Source organism: Natator depressus, chromosome 8, assembly GCF_965152275.1.
Source record: "Natator depressus isolate rNatDep1 chromosome 8, rNatDep2.hap1, whole genome shotgun sequence".
Lineage (NCBI taxonomy): Eukaryota > Metazoa > Chordata > Testudines > Cheloniidae > Natator > Natator depressus.
The window spans coordinates 18,307,831-18,333,501 of NC_134241.1; the positions used below are offsets into that span (position 1 = coordinate 18,307,831).

The window sequence follows — 25,671 nt, forward strand, 5'->3', positions numbered from 1 at the left end:
CAGCCCCTCGCAGCGTATACTGTATACATAGAAACAGTTTTGAGAGTAAGACCTTAAAATAGGCTTAAAAATGTCTTTGGATTATAAAGTTTATCATGGTCAGACCTCTGAGATCCCACTCCACCTTAACAGAACACATTGACAAAAGGGGGCTTTGCTACCATCCAGATCTGACTGTGAAGTATGCACAAGATGTGCCAGACCAATTAGCATCAGACAGCTTTGGAAATGGAGGGGAAAAAAATATTCCAGATTGTAAGGGCCTGTGACAGTTTTCATTTGCCAAACACATTCTGTGCTTCTTGGACCCACAGCATATGCAGAGATCTTTAATTGTGTGCTCAATGCCTTGTGCAAATATGGGTCCTGCAGAAATGAACCACAAATGATACATAGCTACCAAGAAGCTCTTCAGGAAGCCTTTTCTGAGGTAAGGTGTATGTCCAGGGTCACCTGGATGATTCTTATCCATCTATGCTACAGCAAAATTTTTTTTTTTTAAATTTGAAATGTTCTGTTCTCTGAGAATTTTTGGTGCTCCTGGAAGTGACAGACCCACACCAGCAAGGCCGAGAGCCCACTACAGTACAGCCAGATATTGTGCAAGCTTCCCCCCACAGCTCTTGGCACATACCCCAAATCTTGTTCTATAGCGAAGGGACTCTTGTGAGCAGTGATGGCAAATTGAGCCAAAAACTCACAGCTCGCGTGGGCTGCCCCACTGCACTATTCTTTGGGCTTTTCTGCACTGCTACTAGCTTGCCCTGTCTGCACCCACCCATTGTGAGAAACCCAGAGCAGAAGCAAATAGTGCTTCAAGAGCATTCATTTCTAGGGGAATATTGCCAGACAGAGGATCACTCCACAAAAAGCAGCTGATCCTCTTCCCTGCCCAACCTGACATCACTTCTTTCTCTGAGCCACACAGCTTCAACCAAGCAGAGTTGACAGAGGACTCTCAGGAAGAGGGCGGTGTCACAAAGTTCGTGCTTGGCCCACAAAGACTTTTCTGCCCTCTTTGACTCTTCTCTGCTCCCTCCACATCTTGCATTGAAGGGGAGTACAAGGCCCTGTGCATGTTCTTGGTGGTGTGAGCAGAGAACAACAAGGGAAATGGCAATTCTGGCTTAAAATTGTAGGGGCTCTTACACCAACTGCTAGGCTGTGCTGTGATCTCACTGATACCAGTGTAAATCAGGTGTAATTCCACTGACGTCTGGGGCCTTTTATCAGTGTAAAAAAAAAGGGTGAAACTGAGATCAGAAGGCGGCTAATTAGGTTTACAGAATTCTAACATGCTAATGCAAATTGGTACAAATCAAAACAAGGCTGAGAACATGAGAAGGTCTGCTGAATGTGCCAAGTTTGGATGAAAGGAGCAAAGTTCAAAGAGCATTATTTGCTTTGGCAAAATGACACAATTAGGACCACTGGAGTTTCTAACGTGGCAGCTTGATCCAATTTGCATTAGGTACCCAACAAGAGCAATGAAGTAAAACGATGCAGAAAATGCAACATTTTGAAGGTGCTTTCTGATATGCATATGGTCCCATTTTGGTTAATGGCCTATTTGCAGTTTTTAGTTGCCAGAAGAGAACTGGGGGGGAAGAGTGACACGTGAGGATTAGGAAGCAGCAGGAAGCTTCTTTTAAAAGGATAAAATAGGCATTTTGCATTCACTAGCACTTACCTCCTGCTCACGTTGAAATATTACAACTCGACCCCCCTTGTCCCCTGTCGCTAGTAATTCTCCTGTGTGGTTGAATTCTACTGTAGAGATAATGTCAGCTGAAAAAAAGAAGACAAAGGCAATTTAAGTAACTGCAGACTGGCTTTTCATGGGCATCTATAAGACACCATTCTCTGTGCAGTTAAGGAAAAATGTATCGTCAGTGCTTTGTCTCCCCAGAGAAGTTTCCAGAGTCCTTATATTTCTTCTTGCATATAAATATGCTCGTGGAATGTTGTAACACAGTTTACTAGGAATGGGCACAAGCTAGAACCTGATACAAATACATGGAGTTTTGGGACACTAAGAATTGGATTCATGTCTGGAAGTAAATTTTGTGACTGTTTTATGTCTCCATAGTGGTGTTACCCCAAAGCAATACCATACCCAAACTCTGGGAGACATTTGGGTCTAGATTTATATCCAGATTTTGGAATTATGACCCATTTCTACTATTTGTGTTCAATAAAAAGCCCCCAAAACATCCTGTGCAGGTTTAAGTGAATGTGTCCTCATTCAGATCCATATTTTCCTTTCTGTGTTCCCTCCACTTCCCTCTTACCTTAGGGGAGCCCTGCTAGTTTGCATCTCTGCAGAGTCAGAGGATGGGGGACCTTGCAGGCACCACTGCATTCTCCCCCATTCAAAGCCACGGGGCAAAATAGCCTTAGATGTGTGCTGTTTGCCCTGCCCACTGCAGAACCCCTGTTTTGTACTTCAGATTAAATAAAGGAAACACTCCCTCCACTCCATTGCCATCTAGTCTCCCCAAAGTGGTGCAGTCCGATGCAATAATCAGAAGAAAAGTTGTGTATGAACAGGGACATGGTCAAAATTACAGTGAGGCAAACTGTCCTAATGTGTGAGAAACAAGGAAACAGATGGGAACCAGTAACTTATATAGGGGGTCACAATCTGGTAAAGCCATGCTTTAAAGGCTTTACTCAATGTGTTTACCCCTGAGGCAAAGCAGGCAGGAGAACCACCAATGATTGGATTTATTAGGACTATTTTTAGAAGAATGTCAGAGGTTAATTCTACTGTGATTATTCCCCTACTGGTCTTCATGGGTTGTCTTTGAGTGCAGCATTCAGCAAAGGCAAAACAGTGCAGGGGGAGAAGGAATACAGTCTCAAACCTAGCAGCTGGCTAAAGGACATCTTTTAAAATGAAAGGTACTTTGTTTTAGCTTTTGGTATCCAGATCCTTTGTGTGCAAGTCAGTTTTATTGAATTTTAAATTTCTCTTTTCATACCGTATTTATCTAATCTCTCTCTCTGTGCGCACACGCGTGTGTGTGTCTAAACAATACACTTTTCATAAGCATGTATACCTACACCCCTTATATGTATGTAATGTGCACACACATTGGGTACATACACACAGACATTGTATGAATGTTTAAAGATAAGCAGGTGATTAGGTGCTGCCCTGAATAGGGATGCTAGATGGGTTGTAGATACCACACAAGCTTCTCTCACTGGATTGTTTTTCAGCATATACTTTACTGGATCAAAATCTGTGTTTTACTGTAATGCACCGAGAGGCTGAGCCAGGTGAAAAAAACATTAAATAAATAGGTCAGCACTGAATTGGACCCAAACATATAAGACACAATTAAAATATATACTAGGAAGGTACTAATATACATGGATCTCTCTCTCTCTCTCTCTCTCACACACACACACAAACACACACCTGCGAACTTCAGAAGCCACTGTGAATGCTGGTTATTGTCTATGTCTTCTACAATGTGAATCAAGATGCCATCCAGCAAAAAAAATCCTTAAGAGTTCTGGCAAACCCAGAAAGGTAGCTTTCTAAATGGTATCTCAGACAGGCAAGTTTTCCCCCTTCCAGGTTGTAATTGTCCTAAATTGCTCAATCAGCTTAAATATTGCACCCCCTGATCTCAAGTCAGAGATGTTAGTTGCATCAGTTCTTTTCCTAATCTTGTCCCCAGACTGGTGCCACTGCACCCACATAAACTGCCTCTGCTCTTTGCCAGTCTCTGGACCAAACTGCTTCCGATTTATGGCCTGACACACCACAATGGCTTCAATGTACACCAGGTGAAATCTGGCCCATTTTAAACAAGTTTAGTGCTATTTACCCCATTTCACTAGAATCCAGTTTGTTTGGCTATTTCCCCCTTATTCCTCTACCGGATCTGGCTGGTGCCTGGTGGCTTAACTCAAACTGGGAAACCATTTCCAATGGGACTCTTAGATGGCTGACAAAATGATTCTTCTCCTCCCCAAAGAGCATCAAAGTCCACCTCAGCCATGCATTAAGTTTCTACCAGACTAAATTGAAACGGTGACTCCAGGATGTTCCCCCACCCCAACCAACATGTTCTTAAAAAACCAACAACATTCAGATTAACTCTGGGGCCTGAAGATTCACCTGTAGCTCTAGTGACTCCAGTGCTTTAATCACAAACCTCTGTCATTGCAAAACATAAGTATAACTTAGATCTCCACAATCTGGCTAGAATGAGGAAGGGATTCCAGCAGCTGGTGTAAGAGAACAGCCACAGGTAGGGTTCGTCTCAGGCTCTAGCTTCACTACACTGACCCAATACCACCGGCCTCTGTACAAAGGCCAAATTTGGTATCTCACTCATTTATTCCATGCTATGTGCACTCACACATCCTGGTGGACTAGCCACCATTTATAGTCCTTACTGCTCAGACTGTGTTATAGTCTCCTGCCCACCTTTCTGTTCATCTCTCCTTTGCTTTTCACTATTAATGTAGGGCAGATTATGGTCCATGAGTAACAAACAGGAAAAAAGCCTTCCAGTGTGGAAGAAGGCTGGGGACACAAGACCTTCTTCTTTCTTGACACTTCCCTATTCAGGGTCAGCGACTTTTATAGCCTTCTTCCAAAACACATGAATGTACATCTAGCTGTCGTGCATACTGGTCTCTAAGGTCCACTGATATCCGGTCTATATATCAAGTCTTTGGCCTCCCCCTTGGTCATCTTCAGTCCATGATCATTGCAAAGGCCAACCTACCAATATCTTTAACTTTCGGAGCCCTTGCCCAGTTACAACAGTCAGGTAAGGCTGTTGCACGTGGCTTGTGAGGAATGACCCTGTTCTCTGAGGTACACTTGACATGGACATAAGTTCAAAAGGGCATATCTTATTGGACAAGCTTTACAGGTTGGCTGTCCAAGCTTGACACCACTGGTTTGTAATTGGAGTTTCCCTTCTAGGTGATCTGCTTATCAAGGCTACCAAATCCTACCAGCCCCAGCAAGTCTTATTTTAAGGTGGTCTTTATTCACCTTAATGTCCTCATAATAGGGCCTATGTGGCATTTTACAGAGATAGCTGTGCCACCAGTTACCCCACCATGCCCTGCTGAGAGATGCCATGACTACTTACTGGATATTCACAGCTGTCCTACGGTTTCCTATCCATCACCCAGGAATGTGCCTGATGGGAGTTCGTTGCCCCTTCTCAGTGCTGGGGACACACGGCCATCTACAATTTATTCATTGTGTCCACTGTTTTATGTCTTCATAGGGATCCCTCCATTCACTTTAGGATCCAATCACTCCCTGATAATGTGCGAGGAGCCCACCATGTCTGCTGAGCTGTGACAATCCAGATGGCAGCAGGCAGGTGAGTAATGAACTCCATGCTGCTTCTATTAATATTCACACATCTTCCCCATATTGCCCCGTCTTTCCAGCATTAAGCATAATTGCAATGACATGTGAGTGCTTTCTAAAGTTTGTCTTAATTCATTTATAACATTGGGTTGCCATGAATAGATTTAGGGATAATATTTCATTGCACACAGAGCCAGCACTGCAGCAAATAAACCCAAGAGGATTATGGAAGACAACACCGCATCCCTCCAAACACACAGAAATCTATCAAGTGGCAGGGATGGTGGCCTGGCCAGCACTGAATTGGAAAGCAGTAAGGTGAAGCATTTCTATTCCATTATATGGAGCCCTTCTGCTTCAGCCTGGAGTTGTGGGTAGTAAAATCTGTCATTAAGATTTTAACCATCTGCTACCAACTTTCACAAAAGGGATGAACCTCAATACAAAGGGGCCAAACTCTACTCTCATTTACACCAGTGGAAAGCCAAAATAACGCGATTGGACCTGGCTGGACTATTTGATCCAATCAACATTTACTACAAGTTTCATCCTTTTTTAGTAAGGGAGACGTTTGTGAATGGATCTTGATTCGCTTCAAATATGTATTATTCATACCTTAAGTATCTTAGATAAATGAGCTACAGGCCAATTCTTATCCCCATTTTACAGATATGGAAGCAAGACACAGAGAGATTTGGTCCTTAACTACCACAATTAGAGGTATGGTGGGTTTTTTTTTTAAACCAAAATAGTTATACCAGTAGAACACCTAGTGTGGATGCAGTTATACTGGTAATAGCTTATTCCCATCCCCTATGAGAATAAACTGTATGGCATCTTATCCCAGTATAACGGTCCACACTATAGGGATTATATCACTTTAACTATACCAGAATAAAGTGATACAAATTGTGTGTGTAGACAAACCCCAAGTGACTTGCTCCTGGTCACACAGGAAGCCGGGGGGGGGGGGGGGGAGGATCAGGATTTGAATGTATATCTCCCCAGTTGAGTCCTGTAGCCTAACTGCAAGACCATCCTCCTTTCTACACTTGTACAGTTCCAGCAAAAGTCCCTAAAACACAGGTTTATAATCTATTACTGTATTTAATGTTGATGCTACAGGGGGACTGGATGGCCCAGGGAACGGATAATAAAGTACACAGCCTTTGACTTTAGATCACCAGCTCATATTCAACCCAGATTGGAAGTGACCAAATTCCATCTGTATGGTGCCCTAACACTTCCCTACACAGTGTGTAGCTCCCCTTTCCAGCACAGCGTCTTGACTAACAATAAAATACACAACAAAATTACTTACACACGAGCAGCATGACCTCCCTGAACCTCCTGAGTGATTCTCTCATCATTACTTAGTTTTGATGGATAGAAACAGGCGAGTCAAGGTTAAAAAAAAAATGCCTTGCCTAGACCTGTCAAAGATTTATAGGGAACCTGGGAGTGGTGAGATAGATGCAACAGTGCCAGGAATGTCCAGGTTACTTGAACACGTTATGCACTGTGGAGCTGATTTAGAGGGAAATTTTTTTTCTGGCCTTGGGTTTACATTCTTGTATAATGACTTTTATGGATATTGGTAGTTTTCAGGATGTGTAACAATGTAGAGGAAATTCCCTGTCACTCAACCCTGCCCCTTGGCACTGATAGGGGATCTGAAAGAGCTGTGGGAGTGGAATCAGAGGGCAGGAATGCATCAGAATAAATGGTGATGGATTAATAAAATAATCAATGATATAAAAGGGCTAAATCTTTTCCTCTTTTCTACCCTCTTTTGGTTGGCCTTATGCAGGCTTTGCATTCAGATGAGGACAAGGACCCTGCTCCATAATCTCCTTGCAGTCTCTCACCCTTATGCATGCAGGGCTAGAGACCTTAATCATGCAGGGCAGGGGTTGAGCTGTAGACTATTCTACTTTATCCACAGACTTCAGCCATAGACGAGGTGCTGTGTACATGGCTCACTCTTTCATGTGTATTTCCAGCACTGGCTCAAGCTGCTTGAGAAGCTGCCCCCACAGTAGAGACACACTGAAAATTTTTGTCATTCAAAGAAAACTGCTATTAGATAAATAACACTGAGCAAAATGTAGCTCTCTATGACCTGCCAAATAACTCCATTGTTTAGCCTTACATTTGTTTAATTGATTGGCTAGGACTGGACAGTGCCATAAAAGTTGCTCACATAAGGGGGACAATGGCTAGGCTCTCCCAGAGGCAGCCGCATGGAAACAAAAAACAAGCAAAAGCCCAAAGTTCACAAAACATCCAGCTGATCTGGTTCATTTCCAGAGCGGTTAAGTTATTTACAGAAAGGTTCTAATTACTGATCAAAAAGACGAAGGAAATTAAATTGGGATCCCAACGTATGATGCAGATGATTACTAGTGATCTGCTAAATGTTTGCAATGAAAGCCCTAGGCCATGAAAATCTCACCTGGTTTCAGATTTTTTACAAATTCACAACCCAGTCCAGGTTTGCTAAGAAGTCTGAGGACCTTATTATAGAACCTGGGCCCTCTTTTGCGATACCAAACAAAGGGATTGGGAGTCTGGCCCAATATCCATTGATCTCAATGTTCCATGGATCAAGCCCTTAATTCCTACTTTAATTACAAATCTCAGCTCAAACTGCTAACGACACCGCTATGCTTTTGTGTCAAGAGCTGGTAGGAGTTTGTAATTTCCCCCCTTTAACAAGAAAATAGGATAAACTCAGTGATTTTGACCAAGTTGCACTTCAAAATTTGGGGTTTATTGAAACCTGCATATTGAAGTAAAATTTGGTTTCGGATACATGCCAAGCTGTGTGGACAGAACGTGGGGAAAATGTCTGCATGAGCCCCTGCAAAGTGAAACAGCTATATTTCCCTAATCTCTCGTATCTGATGACATCCAGAGCCAGTTCTAGACTTCACAACTGAAACATGAACACACAAACTTTGGGGAAGTTTGTGCTTGGAACCACAGTTGGATCTGTGGCGTGGACCCATCTCAGATTAGAATAGCCCTTTTCCTTTATGGTGATTTCATCTTTGGAACATATTTAAAGTCTTCAGTTTAAATAAAATGTCATAGTTATAAACATATCAATTTCTAACCATATTTTACTGCGAACCATCCTGTCCAGTGTTTTTACTCTTTTCCTAATTTATGTGCTTCTCACGGAAGTTAGCAACTCTAATGCATTAAAATATGGGCAGAAAGTCAAGCCTCGCATTTCCCTAGGAGTGTTCCAGATGAAAAAAAAACTGAATAAAGTGTAAATTAGATCCATACTCAAAGCAAGCACCATCAGTCAGATCTCTTCTCTGGAAAAAAAGTCAGGAACTTTTTGCCTGGGAAAGTTCAAGCTAAGTACTAGTCTGGAACACAGTAACATACATAATTGTGCCCTAATCATACAGTGAGTGATCAAATATGTGCACAGTAATAAAGATAAGATGTCCGAACCCAGGTCTCTAGGGCAATAACAAACACATACAGCGGATGTTCCTCAATACTTTCTAGTTTTTCACTGATCATCAACTGACAACTATGGTATTCATGGCATTCCCTATCCTTAGTATAGGGGTTAGCTGGGGAAAATGCTGTGAATAGCATGGGAACATTAGCTATATGAAGGCAACTGGAGAAATTTTAGAGGTGACCACAGGAACAAGTTAACCAGGCCCTTGCATCCAGATGTTTTTCCCTTCTAAAACGACCCACTTGGAACTGTATTTGTTTTTCACCATTTAAATTTTCTCCATCAACTGCTGCTGATTACATTTAAGCCATTTAGTTTTTAATGAATTAAAAACTTTCAATGCTGCAGCAAGAAATTTTTCAGACAGCATCCAGCTACCTAATGGATTACTCTGTCAGCAGAACCATTTAAAACATCTGGGGCCAGAATCTATGAAAAATCCATACTCAGCTCCTGGGGCATAAGAAATCACCCTGGCCACTTTGTTGCTTTATTCTGGGGGAGCGGAGCAGAGGGAGTTCTTGGCCATAGAATTTGCTGGACTTTTCTTGGTTTATCCGTTTACTTGCACACCTGCTGCTTGGATTTCACGCATATTTAAATAATGGTCCATGGCTCACAACACAGCTTTATCACCTAAAAACCCCAATAATGAATAAAAAAAATCATAATCCCTCTTTTATAACTGTCCAAATTCATACTTGGTGTAACTCCACTGATTTCAATAGAGTTACACCAGCCAAGGTTTTTGGCCCAATATGCATTTCATTCTATATAATTAAACATCTGTGGCATTCTTCATAGTAAACTGGGAAGAAGGTGGCAGGAGCTTCCATTCTGTGTGACTAGTTGCTTTCACTTCGATGCAAAGATGACAGGCACACCTTAGATAGTCAAATCTATCATGGCCTGATACAGAACCCACTGAAATCAACAGGAGTTTATCCATGGACTTCAGCAGGGTTTAGATCAGGCTCTGTCCTAGGTATTTCCAAGTGAAAAATCATTATAGTGTTCAATATGAAAATATCTTCCATTCCTTCAACAAGCAGAGTATAGCATGTTAGCTGTTTTTTAAAGATGTTTCCTGGTGAACTTGTGATGCTCTTAAGCAATCCTCTCCGATTCAACTGCCTGCCTGCTATTACACCCCAAACTTCATTGAAAAGCCAGCACAGTGTAATTGTTAATTTGAATTCATATATATTCATGTGATCAATAATTCATAGCTGTTCCTCCTAAGACTCCTACAGCAGTTTTGTGACAACAGAAGGCATATAAGGGTTTTTTTTCCTTCCTCTTCTTTTCCTTGCTTCCTACATGTTCGGTGCCTGGAGTGCATGGAATTTGAAGAAAACAGTTTCCATGGTGATCCTTCCTTCTCCAAGCAGCAGGCTATACCAGCCTGCAGTTCTCTCCTTTCTGAAGTGCATTAATGTTCCTTATTGCTTTCATGCTAAATATACTGAAGATTGGATTTGATTTCCTCAGCAGCGAAACAATTTTATCAGAAAAATGGGAGATTTTTATATATACACACATATATATACATATATCTCCCATTTTTCTGATAAAATTGTATTGCTGCTTTATATATATATATATATAAAACCAGTTATTAAAGACAACCCCCAGGAAGATGGAGGCTAATGGGAAGATTTGAATTCTCAGAGCAGCCCAGTTTGAAATGGAGCAGTTTGGCCAGGTCTTCCACAGTGTAACAGAGACTAGGAAGGAACCTCTGTTTCGCTGGAGGAAAGTGTGGACCACAAATGCCATAGCGTTAATTCTCATCTGCATAGCATACCCAGAATCCTTGCTTAGGGCCAGATGCTGCTCTCCATGAAACGAATGGCAAAACTCCCAGTGGTTTGAAATGGGAGCAAGACGAGGCTGTTCTTGAGATGCAGGCTGGCTTGTGTGCTGTTACTGTCCCAACGTGGAGCCCAGTCCTGCATCCAATTTCTGTAACTAGGAGCTGGTGAATTAACTCCCATCGGTGGGAGCTAAGCGTGCTCAACACCTCTCAGAAGGCCTGATCCAGTAAGAGGACAAGCATCTCCAGCTCCCATTGAACTCAATGGAACCAGAGAGTGCTTATCAGCACATTAAAGCAGGCCCATGAACTCCAAGATGGCAGCACTGAATTGGTTTCTTTTGATTGCTAGGGTAATTAAGGTTCTGACCCTGGAATAACTCAGGATCTGGTACCAAAACCCAGAGGAATGTATTCTCACGTGCTAGTTCTTTTCCAGATGGGCTCTGCACAGGCCTTCTGTGTCTCCTCCTCTGGTCTCACTGCTGGAAGAAAGAATTGGGAGGAGAGTCTCCTTCCTCTCTGATCCTAGTTGCCAGAGAGGACAATCAAGCTAAGCTTTCTGAGGCTACTGGAAGGGTGAGACACTCATGCTTGTGGTTCAGGCAGACCTTGCCCCCAGCCATGATCAGGGCCTCTGAGACTAATGCCCATATACCCTTTTGTATGCAATGTAGAGCTGCTTCTAAACTCTGTGCTGATCACTGCAAATCCCTGCATCATATTAGTTCACAGCAGATATTAAGGACAATATGGATTAATCACCCAACAACAGAAGATGTGACTGCTGCAGCATGTCTCCTGAGCAACAGAGGCTATGGAGAGGCTACCTTTCCTGCACTCTCTACGTCACCTTCCCATCGAATTTCAAATCAAGATCAAGATCTCATCCTTATCTTCAAAGCACTCTGTGGCCTGGACCCAGGATACCTAAAAGACTGTCTATAGCTCCAGGATGAAGGCCGTGGTCAACAACTTAACTCTTCTGCATAACACAACCCTTCACAATAAGAGTGAAGCTCAGCTCTGGGGGAGACAGAACCTTCTCTGAGCTTGGTCTGACATGGTGGACTGAGCTCCCCCAGGAACTAAGGGCTCTCAGAAGCCTGACCACTTTTTGCACCAAGGGCAAGGCGCATTTCTTTGTCCTTGCTTTGATTAATGTAAACACCCAGCAACAGGTATATTTAATGTACTTAAAAAATCCCCCCAAAACAAAACAAGACACTCCATTCCACTCGCTTCTCTGGGGAGAAGATGAGAGAACAAACAACAAGTGACCAATGTGTAGTCACGTATCTTAATGCACTACTGGAGGGCACACAGATACTATGGTGAGGAGTGTGATATAAAAGCCTATGCAGAATACAATGGAATTAGAACTGGTCATTTTTTCTATATGCCAGGTATTGTGGAGCCACAATTTAAGGACCTGATCCTGTTTTCATTTAAGCCAATGTCAAAACTCCCACTGGATTTCACTAGGAGCCTTAGGGAGATATAGTACAGACTAATGTATGTCCACAGATAGGTGTGCGCAAATTCCACTGAGGTTGGTAAGAGTTGCACATCTATATGTGGATTTTCCCACATAAAAAGAAAAATAAAGGAACATTCTGCACAACTAACAATAAAGCTCATTATGCCGTGAGCTCAAATAAAAAGGGATTCACAGTGTACATTGGGGGGGGGGGGGGAAATCGCTGATGAGAGCATCCTTTCCAATTGAGCTTACATGTATTATAGCAGCTGGCTCATTCACCAGCCTTCATCTTTATTGGATAATGCAATGATCAGATTTTGTTAATCAGCTCATTGAAAAAAAATTACACACTATTGCAAAGACATGCTGGTGGCAAACTGGGTTAGGAGGCAAAATTAGGATGAACTGCCAGGAAGGAAGGGAGGATTGACAAGTACAGAAACTGGAATTACTGCTTGTTAATAGTATTGCACTGCATACTCAGATCAGCAATAATGCCTGTTTCACAATGCCCTAACCTTCGACTGATATTACGAGAGATGGTGGTTGGGCCTTGTAGTTTTTCCAAGGGCAGTCCCATTGTAACTACCTGATAGGTCTGATCAATACAACACTGTCATGTTAAAAGAGAGGGAGCATAATAAGAACATAAGAACAGCCATACTGGGTCAGACCAAAGGTCCATCCAACCCAGTATCCTGAATTCTGACAGTGGACAATGCCAGGTGCCCCAGAAGGAATGAACAGAACAGGTAATCATCAAGTGATCCATCCCCTGTCACTCATTCCCAGCTTCTGGGAAACAGAGGTTGGGGCACAACCCCTGCCCATCCTGGCTAATAGCCATTGATGGACCTATCCTTCATGAACTTATCTCGTTCTTTTTTGAACCCTGTTGTAGTCTTGGCCTTCACAACACCCTCTGGCAAGGAGTTCCACAGGTTGACTGTTATTGTGTGAAAAAATACTTCCTTTCGTTTGTTTTAAACCTGCTGCCTATTAATTTCATTTGGTGACCACTAGTTCTTGTGTTATGAGGAGTAAATAACACTTCCTTATTTGCTTTCTCCACACCAGTCATGATTTTATAGACCTCTACCATATCGCCCCTTAGTCGTCTTTTTTCCAAGCTGAAAAGTCCCAGTCTTATTAATCTTTCTTCATACGGAAGCCGTTCCATACCCCTAATAATTTTTGTTGCCCTTTTCTGAACCTTTTCCAATTCCAATAGATCTTTCTGAGATAGGGAGACCATATCCACACACGGTGTTCAAGATGTGGGCTACCATGGATTTATATAGAGGCAATATGATATTTTCTGTCTTATTATCTAACCCTTTTTTAATCATTCCCAACATTCTGTTCACTTTTTTGACTGCTGCTGCACATTGAGTGGATGTTTTCAGAGGAACTATCCACAGTGACTCCAAGATCTTTCTTGAATGGTAACAGATAATTCAGACCCAATCATTTTATATGCATAGCTGGGATTATGTTTTCTAACATGCATTACTTTGCATTTATTAATATTGATCTAATGATTAGGACTGTGAAACATTTTCTGGTTTACTCTGGCACTGACATATTGCGTGACTTTGGGAAAGTCACTCAGCCCCCTCGGTGCATCCGTTTCCTCCATCTGTAAAACAGGGGATTATAATATCTATGTTATGTTTTGTGAAGCTGAATTAATATTTCCGAAGTTCTTTGAGATCCGCAGATGACAGATACTCTACTGTGCACCCATATTATAATCATCAAACTGGAATTGTTGCAGTGGGGGACAGGTAACAGCAACTTTCATCTCCGAGACCCGCAGCTGAGTCAGTGTTACGACTGCAAAATTAGCCATTTCCCATCAAACATGGCCCAAAGACAACATCCTCTGAGCTGGTATGCACAGTATCACCCCAAAAGCCTTTAACCAGTTATCATTTCAATGAACACCCAGTGCAGACTGTTCATCTCTGAGTCATTCTTACTCTCTGCAACCCTGATGCTGAGTCACCCATTACTCAGTGATGGGGGAAGGAAGCCACTGGCATCACGTGTCCCTTATGCCGCTTTACTCTGTGTTGAAACTTTGGATGGCATCACCCTATATACTGGGCTGTGTTAACTTCTGGTTTCCAACCACCATTCTTATAGACCTTGCCCAGACTACATTTAAGGCACAAAATCACAGCATTTCTTTAGGTATAATCCCCCCCCTCAGACTCTCACTCCTTCTAAGAAACAGGCAACAAATGAATACTCTTACTGGCACGTAAATTTCATGGGCCAAATTCACACTTCGGTGTAAATTGATGTAGCCCTTTTGACTGCATTGATTTACACTAGCTGTGGATTTGGCCCATGAAATGTAAGCACTACTAGGTGTGCCCATTTGTCGACTGTTTCCTGGAAGGAGTGAGAATCTGGGGGATAATACTTGTTCTGGTGGTACAACCAGAGCTTTGGGGCCAACAAATTCCATCTGGTCCCATGAGCCAGCATCCTCAGACCAAGGCCTATGATTTATACATGGAATTTAATTTGGCCAGTTCTCCCCCTCATTCCGTAAGGCCTGTTGGGTTGTTGTTGTTGTTTGTTATTTAACCAGCCCGGACCTTTTAACCAAACAAAGACTCTGTGGATGGATGTGTGTCTGGACCTTTAATGCACTTTTTCCTCCTTCGATCTTACCAGAGATGGTTCTGATGTGGGAAGCATTTGAGAAAGTATTTCACAGAGGGAGGGGGGCAATGGGGTTAATGCCTACGAGATGGATTCATACAGAACAGCAGAACCATGAAAGGAACTCAGGACTGGAGTTCAGCACTGGGAGCCCCCCATCTTTCTATTATTTGTATAAATCACTCAGCTGATGGCACTACAAGTCTGCAGATGATAATAAATTGGGAAGCACCATAAATAATAGCAAACCAGGCTGCCAAATGAAGGATTTAGATCATTCAAATCCCGAGCTAGGAGTTGTCAAATCCAGTTTAATGCTGATAAGTGTGGGATAATAATTCACTGCAAACATGCCTCCCCCCTCCATAAGTCCCTCAAACAGAGAGAGGACATGGATGGATTTGTTCAATGGAATGGGGATGCTACACATTGACCAGGAATGGGACTGAGTTATTGTACAATAATCCCCAATGCCCTCAGCCTGCTGTGGGGCTGTAATAAAGAAAGAAGAAGGGATGCTGCAGGATTCCATTAACTGGAGAAAATGGTCTGAATCAAAGAGATTTTATGCTGTTAAAGTGGATGAAATGAACACGGGAAGGTAATGGAAAAATTAAAGGGATAAGGGGGAGGGGAACGACTTACGGTCTGGTTGTATCTACTAACGGGGCTGCTGGACACTTGACATAGATCTAGCCAATTAACAGATCCTCGGCATCTCTCTTTTTGATAATCACCATCTCAGGGCCCACTGAGTCTGCCGAAGCTTCGAGTGCGAAAGGATTTAAACAATCAAACCTTCAAGTTCGTACTTTGACTAACATAGTATAAAACGTCAATATAAAAACAGTTTTGGAGGCTTACTGGCTCAAAAGCTCAGCAATAGCCTAAAGGTCTTAGCTAGTTCAGGAAATTGTTAGATTTTGAACTTTATTGCTCAAAAGGAGTTCTTTTCATTTCTCTCTTTTTAAATGACATCTGAAATGCATGAATCAGCAGCAATATGGAATACAGGCCGTAAGTCAAAGGCGTAAGTAGGGACAGTCACACTTTTGTAGCAAGACCATGGAAATACCAATGCCAAGGTTAAAATACTCTCAGGCTTAATCTTTAAAAGAAGTCTCAAGCTGGTCTCAATTTTTCAGGTGCAGTTTTGCTTCCACAATCACTCACAAGTGCAAAGGCACGCTCCTTATACTTCAGCCAATCAGGGTGCCACCTGGCAGGCACAACTCATTTCTCTGTGCGGGTTCTTTTCTAAATGAGCAGCGGAGCCAACCCAGTGGCTCTTGGAGTGGATCTCATTTAAGAATGCAGTACTGAGAAAGAAAGGCAATAGTGGAGGAGCTATGGTCACGATGTAAACAATCAGGGAACTCCTAAATTATACAAAAGGTGCCCAGACACTTTGGTGAAGGTCATCTTTGAAATGCTTGCAATGAAATAAAACACAATACTTCAGCCCCCGGAGCTACTGGGATGTTAACGCTGACTTTGGGGGAGCTAATCCTCCGGACATAAAACTCATCTCTCAGATCTGTGCACCACATTGAGGCTCCGTTACTCATTGTGAACAGCACCTTAGTCCACCCATTCATTTCAATAGTGATTTCAGCAGGACTATATGGCTCTATGCACCGTGAGTAACAGAATCAGGTCCTGTGTACACAGAAATAAGAGGTCTTCTAAAAGATCTGAATCACAGATTATTCCCCCAAACAGTTTGATTTAGACCCATGATGAAATGTTAACCAGAACCAGGATGGATAAAATTGCCTCACCCCACCCACAAAAAAGGGGTGGGTGAGAAACTAATTCCCTACATTTCATCAGACAGAGCACAGAGTGGCTCAGAGGGTCATGCACAGATGATCTGACGCAATCAATCTTCTTCCAAACTGTGTGGTCCACAGTGGGGGGTGAGGGCAGACTACAGAGGTTAAACTGGGATCTAATGGCATGCAAAATCATACGTGATTGATCTGCATTGATTTTTCCCCACTGAGGGGAATGATAGGTTAGCAAACAGAAATCAATTCCACTGCATTAAGCTCAGTAAGAATCTGATCTCATCAGCAAAATGCCTTGAAACATTATTGCGCAACCACACAGAGAACCATATTGCTGTTCTATTGCAGAGGATTTCCTTGTGCAGACACCCCAGGCCTGCCTGGTCTCCCGATTCAAAATAGCAAGCTTGGAAGTGTTTTAATAGCATCACAGCCTCAACATGCTATCTCCCACAAAACCCCAAAAGTGAACACCTACAAATTCGTCAGAAAATCTGGGCACACATCCGTTTCATGGCTATGTCGTCAATAATGGGCTGAACAAAAATCTGGGATCTGAATTTCTTAACTCCGTTGTGCTTTGTGAAAGTTCATATCTGAAGCTAAATTTCATGGTTTGGGTCCATTTCTTGTCACGATGTTGCCACATTACACGACATGCAAAGGCTGATATCCCAAAATGAAACAAACCTCCTCGATCTAACTGCTACCAATATTGGCAGGTACAAAACTCCCTGCCCATGGTACAGCAAAGAATGCTTTAATGCTACAGACCTTGGTTAAAGAGTTTCCATCTTCTGGCTTCTGTAGCCCAGCTCTGCAGCTTTGCCCCATGTTGCTGTGTATTTCAAAACACCTTAATCAAAGCACAGGAATATAGGTCTGCCTACTGTCTGGGAAAGATTTAGTTTGCTGTAACTGTTTGAATTGAGAATTCAGAAGAGAATCATTTCAGGGAAGTAGTCACCCTTAAGCACGGCACAATTTAGGTTGTATAGTGCTTTAGAGATTTTCTTTTTAAAACCCACATCTTCCCTGCCCTGGAGAACTTGCATTCAAAGGATCAGATTGTGTCTCTTTACCACATGGCAGTGCAGGGGAATAAGATCCGCCCCCCCCATCTCCATGGCCATGTTTGGGATCCCTGCCACCCTTCATCGCAGGTTGGCGGGGGAAGGTAGGAGCAGCTGGTATTCCCCCTCCCCTCTCAGCAAATGACTAGGGAGGGCCGGGTATATCAAGCTCCACCTCCAGCATGCCTGCAGGCCAATGCGAGCCAGCACGAAGGGAGAAGGAAGTTGCACTTTTTTCAGGGCTCATGCCCTGAGGAGTTAAGGGAGAGAAGGGGAGGAATTGTGACTCTCAGAGTCACTACTTCTTCCTTGGGCTCATACTGGGTGTGGCGGCACCACTTACACATAGTTCTACTCTACCACATTAGATCAGACCAACCTAAAACCTAAACCTTGGCAAAGGAAGGAACCGGAGAAAGGGGAGATGGGGTAGAACAAACAACAGTGTGCTCCATACTGCTCTTGCAAACTGCTTAGTGGGGAGCAGTAACTCACATGCCTTCCCACTGAAGTCAGTGGCATTGCTTGTCCATGTCATTACTCACCCCTGGGAATAAGGAGTTCAAGATCTGGCCCAGAGATATTTTGGTGTTTTTAACATCACAAACTGAGGGCAAGAAGGGATGAGAAATCAGCAATGGAAAGGGAGATGGAAAGAGGGGGGTTTGCAAAGGAATCTGCAGGAGGAGAGTGCTCTCTCTTGGCCACAGGAAGAGGAAGGGCATTTCAGGCTGAGGGAGAAAAAGGAGTTTTCCCTGGAAAATAACCAGCCACACTGAACTGAACTGTAAGGAGAAAAAGCCCCTGGTCTGGTCTCTTTCCTCCCCAATGCCCTTTAGCTAGGATAATATTTGTACATCACCACCGCTCTTGTCCATTATCCTGCTGAGCCACTTGCCCCTGCACACCAGCATTCGAGCCTTTTAAACCAACTGCCATCATCAGGATTCATGGGGTGTGTGTCTCCAGGCCATACACGTGTCCCTTCATTAAATGTACCTGGTCTGTGCTAAACAGATCAAGGAGGTTAACAGGGCACGGGTCGAAGCTACAGAATTCATTTTCAATTAGACTCCCCTTCCCCGCTCTCCCTTGTAAATGAATCACTGAACCCTATAATTATTAAGAGGCAAGCTGCACAGCGATGGGTGGAAATTCTCTGTACAATATGAATTCAGAACTGTTATCACCCCACATGGATCTTGGATTTAAACTTGCAATGGAAAACTCATCTTGTCTTTCAGCATTAAGATGCACAACTCGTTAGCTCTTGGATTAATGACAATTTTTAATTGGCCAAGCTATGAAAACCTTATAGAGCTATTATACCTTACACCTGTAATAACTGAACAGCATGTTAATCAAGACAATTAGTATGAGACCCAGAGAATCCCTCTGCCACTGTGAATAATCCTTCTCACTTTGAGAGGAAAATTAACAGCTGCTTTATGGTGTCTCAAATTATCTCACTTTGTATAAGATCTGCAATCAGAGCCACATCAAGTGAGTGGCATATATCATTCATGCCAGGACAACAAAACATCTGTTGTGACATTAAACCCTAGTATTAACGCTGACTTTGAAGCATCTCTGATGTTGGGGTGGTGGAAGGCAGCACACATTTTTCATGGGATAAAATGGCAGTAGCAAACACTGGAAGTTTGATATCTCTAAAGAGAGATTTCCAAGAGAAGTAGTAAGAAGGGAGAAATAGAACAGCTCAGCTTAAAAGCATTATATTACCTTCAGAGGAAAGGAGAGCCAATGAGGGTTTTCCTTCTAGGTTAAAGTAATTTGAACAGGCTTCTCAGTGGCTCCACAGACAACCCAATCTACCGTATTTAGCTTTTCCCCGCACCACCTTCAAGTCCTCGCAAGGTGAGGATAATTTTACTCCTTGTGCAAAGTTGAAAATGCACTCATAATTTTCATCCTCTGAATGTTCCTGTCCTACTGCCATGCAGCCAGTGACAGACTGGTCTCAAGTTGGTGCTAAGATGCAGAGATGTTATAATGGGGAAGATTACAGAGGACTCCCCCCCCCCCACCTTGTTAGGCCACTGCAGTGGAGTGAGCATTCAATTCCTTGGACTTCTTGGCCATGCCCTTCACTCTTAAGAGAGACCCTGTGTGGTGACTAAGAAGCTCAAGGTGTATCAACCACTGTGGAAGCCAGAGAGAACCACAGAGTCTGCCTGTGTCCAGCAGCCTCATTAAAGAATCCCCTTTATATCCATTGCAAATAAGTCACACCTCCTCTCTACCATGAAAAAGTACAGTGACCTGTTTGAATCCTGCCCCAGGTCAGGACTGAGAGAAGGTCAGTACTAACTGATGGCTGCTTGGTAGCCTATGTGATACAAATCGATGAGTCTTAATCCAGTTCCTAGTGGAGAAGCATCTATCTGATAACAGCCCAACTGGCTCCCCTGTTGGTAGCCACAGCAAAGAGAGCAAGGACTGAATAAAACCCTAAGAGGTGGTCTCTCTCTGTGCAAGAATTAGGTACATGGTACAGTAGGAAGGATGAAAAAGCCAGTGCTGCTAGTGCCTATGTCCTACCCAATCTGTAGGTAAACAGCAGATGTCATTTCCCAGGCCTATTAATCTGTCCCTTTGCATCATCACTGAAATCCCCTGAACAAAGTTTTAAAATAAAAGCAAGTAGTGCGGGAAGCTCCATAACCAATTTACAAAAGACAAACATGGGCCCAGCTGTATGCATAACAGAAAGGATTAGAAGATGCTTCTTTAATAATCCTAATTGTGCTGAGACAGACTCACTGTAAGTATTCTTAGTGTAATTATGAAATATGTCTGCATAACGCAGTCAATTTGAGCAAATGAAACCTGTCATGAATCGTACAATTACTGAGATCCATCATTTTCTGTATCATTTTCCTTCTGTACATTTCTCTTTCTGTTGTTACATCTCTCTTGCACACATGCACACAGTCCTTCATTACACTTCATAGGTTTCTATTGATTAGGGAAATTAGAGGAAATGTGCTTGGCAAGTGATGAAAAGTGATAGTAGTTCCTCTGTATACATTTATACACTGTGTCTTCTCTGCCTCTGGTAACCTGGACAGGCAGTGTATTGATTCCTTTTGGTTCTGCACTTAGGAGGGTCACAAACCCATTGGCATGATCAGAGGCCTCATCTAATCCATGCTCCAATAAAGTGCAAGGCTGCTATAGAATATCAACAAGATATTGTATTACCCAGCAGGTCTGATTTTTATTTAAATTCCTGGATCTATAGGTTTTAAATTTTCACCTGTAAAAGCAGAGTGTGAAGTGGGTGCTGGAGACAGACAGAAAGGCTGTAGCTGAAGCAGCTGGTAAAAAGACTTGCATATTTTCTGTATGGAACATATCCAGGATTTAGCTGCAATATGCCTTGTGGATGACTGACCAGAAATTCAATCATACTGCAATCATTTCAAAAATCCTTTTCATGTGTCATTAAAACATGGGCTGCATATTTAAATTGGCAGCCCTTTGCCACAGGATTTTGAAGAGCACGGGAAAGAACATTTATTAAATATGGTTTAATGTGGATTCTTTGAATATTCATAGAAAAATATAAGATTTTCTCTTTTTAAAAAAGCGTTTGTAGTAAATTAGAACTTCTGGAAGGTGCCACAACATTTATCCAGTACTCGGCTTAACCACTGCCCCACAAATGTGTTTCAAAAACGTATCATGTTTAGAGAGAACAGGAGGAAGTATAGTCTATCCACTAAAACAGAGGACCAGGAATCAGAGCACCTGGATTCTATGCCCAACTCTGCTAATGTGAGCAACTCACGAGATCTATATTTTCAAATGTAGGTAAATAGTGTTAGGTTCTTAGAGAAGTTATCTGATTTTCGAAGAGATTCTGAGAGCCTTCCGTTCCCACTGAAGCTGTTGAGCTGGCTGCTTAAATCTTACCAACTAATAAAAGGAACATTAATGATCTGGAATCCTCACAAGGACTGAAGGGTGTACCGTGAAGTTTGTGTTCACCCAAGGGAGTGGAAGCAATGCTTGACATAGTCCTATTTGGATGCACAGGATTTATATATGTAACTCCTACTGACAATGTTAAGACATTAATCTCCTGTCACCATGCAACAGGAAGAGAAAATTTGCCTCTGATTTCTGCAGTGACTTGGTGTGGTCTGGTGTTTAAAGAAGGGGACTGAGAATCAGGACTCTGAGTATATTCCTGGCTATACCAGTGATTCACGGAGTGTCAGAGGGAAAGTCACGTGACTTCTGGGTCTCAGGTAAATTTACCTATGTGTAACATCATAAAAACACTTAGTGCTTTTCATCCATAGACCATAAGGGGATGACAGAGGTACCAAATCAAGCAGGTACTTCGTGAGACAACTCATTACTGTTTATTTTGAGATCACTGGATAAGAATACTACTGTATTATTTTATTTAAATCTATAGTTCAGTTACCTCATTTTTCCCCACCCATGCTGGACCCCATCCCAGCCGCCATCACAGTGGTCACCATTTTGCACCAGCCAATAATTGTGCCTCCAGTTAACTGCAAGTGCAAATCCTGGGAGTTAGAGGTCTATTTGACTGGCAGGTATACAAAAGTAGTTTGATGTTTAGCTTCTATTACTTGCACCTGTGATGATGAACAGCTGGTAGAATTATTTGCTGGTGCAACAAACAGTGTCTTCAAAAACCAGAGGCCATCTCTGAAGAGAAGGCTCTTATAGCTTATAGTAAAATTGTGCCGACCATGACACCCAGCTGACTCTGACCATAGTATTTTACATAGGTGTCCTTACATACTGCCTTGCTAAAAACTATGTATAACTGCTGTTAAATCAGCACTGCAGCAAAAAGGGTCAGTCTATAGCCATCGGAATCTATACTGAACCAGAGCTTACAGTTTGCCACGGATGCTGCTTTTTGGTCATCTTGCCAAAGCCATCTGTTAGCTTATCAGGCAAAACCTATTGATTTTCTAAAAATTTTAATTTGAAGTAACTAAATGTCAGCTCAGTGAGTTAAATTTGGAAGGAGCAAGCTTGCCTCTCATACACAGCAGCTGTTTTCAGCTTATGATTGAAATTTATCATCTTGCACTGATATCATTTTCTTTTTCCATGATATTTCATTCTGCCAATTCAATGTATATGGCATAAGCTTCTAGGATAAATGCAGACATTACAGAAATAACTTTTACAGAGATTTTCCTCCGAGTAGAGTGTTCTACTAAGACATTGATAACAAACATTCAATAACAGCACTTGTCAGTTAGAGACCTCTCCATTAATGATCTCAAAATACTTAACAAAAACATTGACCCTCACAATATGCCAATTATGCAGACCGATATCATTATCCCCATTTTACACCTGGGTAAACTAAGGCACAGTTTAGTTACTTGCCTAAGTCATGGCCCATTTTTTAATCTTTTTTCTCAGTTTCCTCCGAGGGCTGTTCCGTTTAGAACCTAGGGCTCCTCTCTCTGAAAGCTCCTTCCACCCACCCTGTCATAAATATGAAGGGAAGGGTAACCACCTTTCTGCATACAGTGCTATAAAGTCCCTCCTGGCCAGAGGCAAAGTCCTTTTACCTGTAAAGGGTCAAGAAGCTACGATAACCTCGCTGGCACCTGACCAAAATGACCAATGAGGAGACAAGATACTTTAAAATCTGGAGGGGGGTGTGTGGGGGGGCAAAGAATCTGTGTGTGTGTGTGTGTGTGTGTGTGTGTGTGATGCTTTTGCCGGGAACAGAAAAGGAATGGAGTCTTAGAACTTAGTAAATAATCTAACTAGATATGCATTAGATTTCTGTTTTGTTTAAATGGCTGGTAAATAAGTTGTGCTGAATGGAATGTAGATTCCTGTTTTTGTGTCTTTTTGTAACTTAAGGTTTTGCCTAGAGGGAATCTCTATGTTTTGAATCTAATTACCCTGTAAGGTATTTACCATCCTGATTACAGAGGTGATTCTTTTACCTTTTCTTTAATTAAAATTCTTCTGTTAAGAACCTGATTGCTTTTTCATTGTTCTTAAGATCCAAGGGTTTGGGTCTGTGTTCACCTATACAAACTGGAGAGGGTTTTTATCAAGCCTTCCCCAGGAAAGGGGGTGTACGGCTTGGGGGAACAGATGTTTCCAAGTGGGCTCTTTCCCTGTTCTTTGTGTAACACTTTGGTGGTGGCAGAAGAAGGTCCAAGGACAAAAGGTAAAAGTTTGTACCTTGGGGAAGTTTTAACCTAAGCTGGTAAAAATAAGCTTAGGGAGTCTTTCGTGCAGGTCCCCACATCTGTACCCTAGAGTTCAAAGTGGGGAAGGAACCTTGACACTCTCTTATATTTGAGTGGATTAATGAGCCACATGCAACACAGAGTCAGCAAAACCCACTTAACATTTTCTTCCAGAATGCTGACTTGCTAAGAAGGTGACGTTTTTACACAAACATTGCCTATCTGTGTTTCATGTAACTTTTCCAGGTCTTTGAAATAACAGGGCTCCTCCTGTCATGAAGTCCCAGAACAGGTTAGCTGAATATTTTCAAGTTTTTAGACTACTATGAACTGTTTCTGTAACATGTGCAATGATTAATAGATGCTCAAGATAGCTGCTAACTGTTGAGTTTCAAAAATACTTAAATATTTGAATGAATGTAACAGGAACTATTACAGATCTTAATGCCTCCAGGCTGAGATTCTACATCACTTTGATATCAGTTAATCTTTCACCTTCTCATCAGCTTTGGAATTCTCAGTGGCTGTGCGACTTCTATTTACTCTGTCCTCCGGGGATGACAGGTAATGTAAGGTCTCATCCTTGAACTACCAGTGCTGGCATACTTTACAAGTCTGCTTTTTTGCACAATGTATGAGGATGCAGTCATGGATAACAAGCGGGAGATTCCAGCCTTCTGACATACATGAAAAATGTCACCAAGAAGCTCTAACACACCTTGGTGGACCATAACGAACAAAGCTATGCAACTGAGAGTATAACTGGATGAGGCACTATTTATATAGCTCTGGAATGAATGAAAAAGGTGGAAAAAATAAAAACACACTAATTGGGGCACACAGTTTAAATAGCATGGTCCAAGAGACATGTCCCAATGGTAACAGTTTGTGAAGGCATATAAAAAGAGAGAGCATTTGTGTTCCACAGCGCCAAGTATGTGCAAGGGATGAGGGGGAGGGCAGCACAGGAGAACAGAATCCAATGAATTAGTGATAAAGTGTGGGCGGTGTCATTACACATGCAGATAAATGGAAAGGGAAGTATGGAATTTATTTGACAAAAGATAAACACTTTTTTACACCGACACCAGCTGAGCCAATATGACAATCTACTTTTAAAAAACCAATACACAGAAACCACAACCTCAAAATAATGCTAATATTTGAGAGGATATGCTTAATACCCCTAAACATAGATTTGTGGTAAGTAAACACCATGTTCTAAAGCTACGTACAGACAGTCCTTGCAGTCTGTTGTGTAGATTTGAATTTAATCAGCCAAGGATGGTTTATCCAACATCTGGAGCCATATTAAGGAGGAAGACACCAAAAAGGGATTTATTTTATTTTGGGATCAAACAGCTGTAGCACAGTGGCACCTGTTAACAGGTACAGATTTTTATGTAGTGCTTTGAACAACTAAAAGCCCTACAAAACAAGACAATGTAAAAGAGAGCAACACACCATACATGAATGCTCTCCCCAGGACATTTCTCCCTGTCCTCTTGTTGCATCATTACTCTCCTATTTCCCACACTTTCTCCCACCAATTGTTATCATCCATCTGATGACAAGGTACTGAGAAACCTCAGCTGCCATCAGCTTTAACAGGAATTGAGGGTGATCAACACCTTGCAGAACGGAGCACATGGCAGACTGTAACCTCTTTGAGGCAGGGACCTTATTTTCTTAGTGAAGTGCCATGATCATTGATGATGCTTTACAGTTAACAACACACAATCCATACTTAGTTA

At 42.3% G+C, this 25,671-nt stretch overlaps 1 protein-coding gene across 3 annotated transcripts in view; it reads right to left on the reverse strand.

Annotated features, from left to right (window-relative positions):
• Window positions 1–25,671, reverse strand: part of PPP2R2B (protein phosphatase 2 regulatory subunit Bbeta) — a 261,499-nt gene that overhangs the window by 73,032 nt on the left and 162,796 nt on the right. For all 3 annotated transcript variants that reach the window (XM_074960535.1, XM_074960536.1, XM_074960538.1), the window contains one exon: window positions 1,691–1,788. In XM_074960535.1, the coding sequence (XP_074816636.1) occupies window positions 1,691–1,788 (98 nt within the window). The remainder of the gene's footprint in view (window positions 1–1,690; window positions 1,789–25,671) is intronic.